General features: G+C 43.4%; 2 protein-coding genes across 2 annotated transcripts in view; both read left to right on the top strand. All coding sequences in view use genetic code 11, as the record gives it.

Moving 5' to 3' along the window:
* Positions 1–519, top strand: part of EGR_07379 (Serine/threonine-protein kinase par-1) — a gene marked incomplete at both ends in the record, with an annotated part of 8,413 nt that extends 7,894 nt beyond the window's left edge. Inside the window, one exon of the mRNA XM_024496628.1 lies at positions 453–519. Coding sequence (XP_024348915.1) covers positions 453–519 — 67 coding nt within the window. The remainder of the gene's footprint in view (positions 1–452) is intronic.
* A 4,676-nt stretch (positions 520–5,195) lies between these two features.
* The window catches only part of EGR_07378 (hypothetical protein), a gene marked incomplete at both ends in the record, with an annotated part of 4,717 nt that continues 4,121 nt past the window's right edge, over positions 5,196–5,791 (top strand). The window contains one exon of the mRNA XM_024496627.1: positions 5,196–5,272. Within this exon, the coding sequence (XP_024348914.1) occupies positions 5,196–5,272 (77 nt within the window). The remainder of the gene's footprint in view (positions 5,273–5,791) is intronic.

Here is a 5,791-nt window from a genome sequence, read left to right as displayed (position 1 = left end):
TGTTTGTGGTCCTGGTAATTTGCGCTTTTAAGGCACTACTTCCCAGCTGTCATATATACCAAGGGATACTTCCTCTCTTTTCCTGATAAAAATTTACCCTTAAAGTCGACGGCATTTACGGATAAATTGCCTTGGGACGTGATCATTCCTTCCGGCAATATTTCAAGGGGTAAATTTGTCCCTCTCGTTGATTGAATTTCTCCGAGACCGGGGAAATAATATTGAGTATTTTCACTTTTCTTTTTGAAAAAAAGTTGATTTGACTTTGAAATTATGATTTCATTCTCGGAACCTCAGGTTAGTATGTAAGCATGTTAGAACTTTGACCCGGATGATGCAGGCACTGTTTTCGTGCTGCTGACCGAAAGGCCACATCTCATGTGCACGGCATATTGCATGCCTCGAAGACCACTTTGTTGAAAGGTTTGACTAACTCTTTCCACTTTTGTCAGTTGTGAGGTGGATCTAATGTACCTCCGACTACCGGTCGTGTGGACAACAGCATCGCCTGCTCCATGATCGCCTTCTGGGGGAAGTTTGATCAACTTTTTTTCTCTATTATGAGTTTGCTCTGTAGCCCTCTTGCTACCGGTAGGACGGGCGCCTATCTGTGCGTGCTCTAACCTCTCCTCTTTTAAAGGCTCCGATTAACCGCTTTAGAGTTTTTGTTTCATCTACTGTGAGTTAGATCTCTCTCTCTGTTGTTGGTAGTGGCAAAGGTTGGCGGACTTAGCTGGACACTCCACAAATTTGCATAGCTCCCTCATTATAAATTCGCAATCTTTAATGCGGCAAAGATTATAACCAAACACCTCGTTGGATGCCACTGTGTGTATTTATTACCCTCTATGTGCATGCGTGTCTGTGTGTGTGTGTGTGTGTGTGTGTTGTAGATATCTGTCCTTGTGTCTGAGTAAAAATTGACTTCATTCACCTGTGCTCTGCAAAATGATCCAAAAGTTATTGCTCCGACTAATCAGAAAAGAGAAGAAGGCGGGGGATGGTAAAGGCTGGTGGGAGGGGAAAAACCGAAGAACGCCTCTAAGACGGCATCCTTATTTGTAATGTAAAACTGTGATTTCAGTAGCTAACACATGGCAATTAGCTTTTGACAGGTGACTGTAGGCATGGTTTCAACTAACGGGAGAGGGGGTGGGTGTCTAGTGATCACAAGTAAATAAGGGTGTGTCATCGCCAAAGGCTAGCCTTAATGTCCTTCTGGTGCGTTCAAAATGTCGACTGGATGTGAGACAAATACACTAAATAAACCATTTGACAATGCAATATTTTTCTCTTTTTTTCCACTTTCTCCTTGTTGTTACTGGGTTTGAAACGGCAAGTGGTCACTGTATCGTGACAAAGAGAGAGCTCTACAACCGCCACCATGTTTACTGGTGGTTGTCCAACCCAATCTCCAGTTGTGCATGAAGCTGATATTGGCACGAGGCCAAGCAGGCATGAATTGAAGCTGGTGACAGAAGAACCGCCTACGATGATGACAGTAAAGAGGGGGTAATAGGTAACATCTGAAGGCACGACATCTGTCCACGTTTGTGGGGCCAAGAACAACTGAAAGCGATTGATGTGATTCATAGATTTAGAAAGCTCCTTCCCCTACAATTCTTCTTTTTCCCCAGTGAGGTAGAAGATCATTAAAAAGACTTTGGAAACTAGAAGAAAAACTTCCACCTCTTGCTACCGTTGTTTTTGCACTTCTCCCGTTTCTCAAGCGTCACTTCCCCATGGAATGCGGTCATACGGTCATCTGATGTTAACGCTGCTGGGATGGTTTCAAAGAATGAGGCTAAGTCAGTGTCATCCCTCCGCCCTCAAATGCCAATCTCCTTGCCATAAGACAGCCGAGCCAGGCAAACAATCTGGAGATGTTTAAGGACAATGAATTGAAGCCTCTTGCCTGGCGCAAGGGGACGGCATTCACATAAGAGCTTTTATAATTTCCTTCCAGATGGTAAATAGGTGAAAGAATTGTCACGACACTCATCCAGAACTAATGCTGAAAAGCAGATAAATAAATGACAAGGCTAGAATGTTGCCCTGAACACGATGTGGTGGTCTTTGAACAATTCAACAGCACCGAACAAATTCTGGGCTACGTGGCCAACTATCACATGTAAGTGCAGAACCTGCTCTCAGTACAAGATAAAAAAAAACGTAACTGGGAGGTTCGGTAGCTTTGCAGGTAAATCCACCTCCTCAGTTCACAAAGCAGTCAATCTCAAGCCACACCCACCACGTTCAACCGACGCTGTGAGACGTGCGGGTTCAAAGTGGACAATCGACTGATGCCACGTATACAATCGTGTGCATTTTACCAATTCCTACTTCGCTCCCCTCAGTCAAGCAGCCCCTTCGTGTAGGCACTGCCCTCAGCATAGACCACCTTCTTTCGTTTCATTCCAAGGTCTTCTCATTCCTCGCACCATCACCACTTTTACCCACCTCACTGCCACATCCAACTCACTTGAACCCTCTTACGATAGCTCATTGTTTGGGGTCAACCAGTACAAGGGTATGGGGACCAAGCTTCTTCTGAGCAACATCATCCCTATTGTGTTTGTTGGGACTTGTGATTCATGCTACACACCGGTCTCCCAGTCCTTCTGCCTGCTGGTACTAAGGCAACGTCAACACTCCTAAACCGTTAGCGCCATCTTTTTTTCATTAGGGGCAAATTAGGAACTCTCGAGGGGGGGAATACTCAAAGTCTAGAGGTCACTCTCAAACGTCACCACTCAGTAGAATTGCATATGACTGTGGTGACACCAACAATTGAGGTCATTTAACACCCTGAACTTGTGGTTGTGACAGTCCTACCACATTCCACATCTCCCATCTCTCACCTCTAGGTAGGGCAGGATGGCTACTCATGAATGGAATCTAAGACCTGTCAATCTCTCCAACCCAAGTAATTACACTACATCTCAAAAGTCTATCACTGAAGGCTCTTTTCTCTCCCACCTTCGTCATTATAGGATGGGGAGATTGAAAAATAAACTGCCTTTCCATCATTCCATCCCGTGTGAATATATCCCATCTTTTGGTTGATCGCCTACCCGCTAGTAGAAAATAATGCCTCGAGGTACTTGATGCATCCTTATATATTTCTAGATTGAGGCCAACAGTGCCAAAAGTTTCCCCTTTGACACATTTGAAGGGCCCCTATTTTATTGGCGATTTCAGGACCTAAAAATACAATAACTAAACTAGGGTATTTTACATACTTCCAAAATTCAGTGAATTCCTGTCCTTTGCCCTGTCAATTTGACCCGTTTCCTCGTGGCAGATATTTTTGTTGTTGTTGCTGTTTTTTGAAATAACAGAATGACCCTACTTGATCTGTGTCTGGCATTCCAAGGCCGAGTGATAGGGGCCATCTGAAAATCTAAATTAACACGGAGAGTGCTCTTTATTCTGTATTAAAAAGGACAAATGTTTACGGATTTTTTAAGATAACTGACAGAAATAGATTAATTTGACGTTTTTAGAACAACCGCCTGACGTGACCCTTTCTGTTCTGTGAAATTTCCTACACCTTTGAGTGGATTTCCATGAAATATGACAAATGAAGGGGAATACGGTACAAAGCATTGACTTTAAAGCACATAGCATTAAGCAGACCCTTTCGGTCTCTTTTGATTCTGCCACTAGAGTGCCATCTGCTCTACATGTCCAGATTAACGATAGCCTTCTGAGGTCGTTTATATCAAACCAATGAGGTTGCACTTCTTCATGGCTCCAAGTTACGCGTCTATGCATGATTAGATCATGTCTGTAGAGTTGAAATGTCAAGGGAAATAGTTGCTAAAGCAGTAAGTCACTTAAAATGAAAAGTTACGGATTAAAAAACCAACAGACTTGCTCCGCACTTTGGCCTTGGACGGTTCTACCAGATGTCGCCGTGACAAGTGCATTACTTTTCTTAATATTTGCTCTCTGTAGTATGCCTAGCGTTAAACCAGTGACTGAAAAGCACTTTTGGTTCAAAAAAAGGTGTGTAATTGGGACTTCGTCTGCCGAGATGCGTTTTCGCCATCACGTCAACTGTGCGAAAAGCTGTCATATAACCACGGTGTCCAGACATGTTGACACTACAAATGCTCCGCTTAAAAGCAATTGATTGTGCAATTGCGTTTAAAGGCAGTCTGTGCCTCTGTCGAATGTTTCACGTGCTGAATGACTATTCATAAGCGTGACGCTTACACCCTGAATCACAGACACATACACGACAGCCTGTGAAAGGTTTGCATCCTTTAAATGTACCACTAAGACTGTAGCCATTCCGCATCTCCTTTGAAGCCTCTTTTCCGTTAGTGGGATCGTGGTTCTACTTCCCCATTCAGGAAGGAAAAAATCTTCGTTTAGTGCTACAGATCTTTCCATATATATGTAACGCCACGAGACTTCTCTGAAGATGAAAGAGGACATAATACTTAAGAAGAATATATATGTCTGACATACAGAAGGGCTCGGGGCTAGTGATGTGGCCTGGACCCCAGCCCACCCGGTGAAGATACGGTGGCGGAGCACATAATTGGCCCCTTCACTAAAACAGAGTTGAACAACCAACGCATTGCACATGAACTCAATGCCACTGTTGTCTGCTGTTTTGAATAACGATGTCTGAAATGCCACCACGATTAATGTGCATCTGCTACCGGTGATATTTGAAGGAAGAATCTGCCATAAACTCCTCAATTTAGGGTCCCACTTTAGTTTGAACAGTCGAATTACTCCACTGTGACTTCATTAACCATCACTGGGTCACTGTTTTGACTAATCACTTTATATTTTCGGGTCCAAATTTTGCATTAATTTACTTCCTTTCTTCCCTTTTGAAAACTTTGCCCCCAGTAGATTAGGCTGGAGAAGGATGTACGCCTAAGCCCACTTACTTGCCATTTTACTTGGTGATGTGGGGTATGGGGAGCGGGGTCGGTGGGTTGAGGTGGTGGGCTGGTGATGGTGGTGGCGGTGGTGGCAAAACGGCTGTTCAGCATGAAGGCAGCGCAGATGTGTTTAAACGCGTAGTGGTTCAAATGACCTCCACTGAGTGGCGTGTACTTCTAACGTGGAGGGGTCTTTTTCAACCCACAGCACCACATGATGCATGTGGTGCATTCTGCCTCAAAGGAAAAAAACATTAAAATCTTCTCCGATAAAAACAATTTACTGTGATGAGTTTCCAAAAGAAAAATAAAACAAAGAAAACATGCATTGTTTTTTCAAAGAAAGAACAGCTTAATCTGGGGAAGTGAGAGCGCGCAGTTTTGAGGTCACTGTCAACGTTTGATGAGAGAGAAGAAAAATAAACGCTTGGAGGATGTGTTGAGGTGTTGTTTGGAGCTCCCCGTCCTCCTCCTGCTAAAGTGGTTATTTTTGTATATACGTGTTGTACTCAAAAGCCAAATGTGGTTTTTAGCGCTTGCATTCATTTACTGGGACGTGAGCTCTCACTGTGGCATGATTTGACAATGTGACAAGTTGTGGATTTTTCCAGAAAGCAAAATAAGAGTAGGACACCCAAATATTTGTGAGTCAGTATTAGGCTAAAAATCCTCACCAAATCACAAGCAGAAAGAAAAAAGATATTTTACATTCCTCGAAAAAAATGTGCGTCATTGAGAGGAAAATAAATGCACCAACAAAGGCAGGAGGAAGAATACTATCACAGATTTATTAAGGGTGGAGGGGTCGAACAGTTCAATGAGAGATCAGATATGACAATTGGGAAGCAGTTCTTCAAAAGCGCAAATTACCAGGACCACAAATG

Source organism: Echinococcus granulosus, assembly GCF_000524195.1.
Source record: "Echinococcus granulosus chromosome Unknown EG_S00076, whole genome shotgun sequence".
Classification (NCBI taxonomy): domain Eukaryota; kingdom Metazoa; phylum Platyhelminthes; class Cestoda; order Cyclophyllidea; family Taeniidae; genus Echinococcus; species Echinococcus granulosus.
Note: the sequence above shows the minus strand (reverse complement) of the source record. Positions and strands in the feature narration are given on the sequence as shown.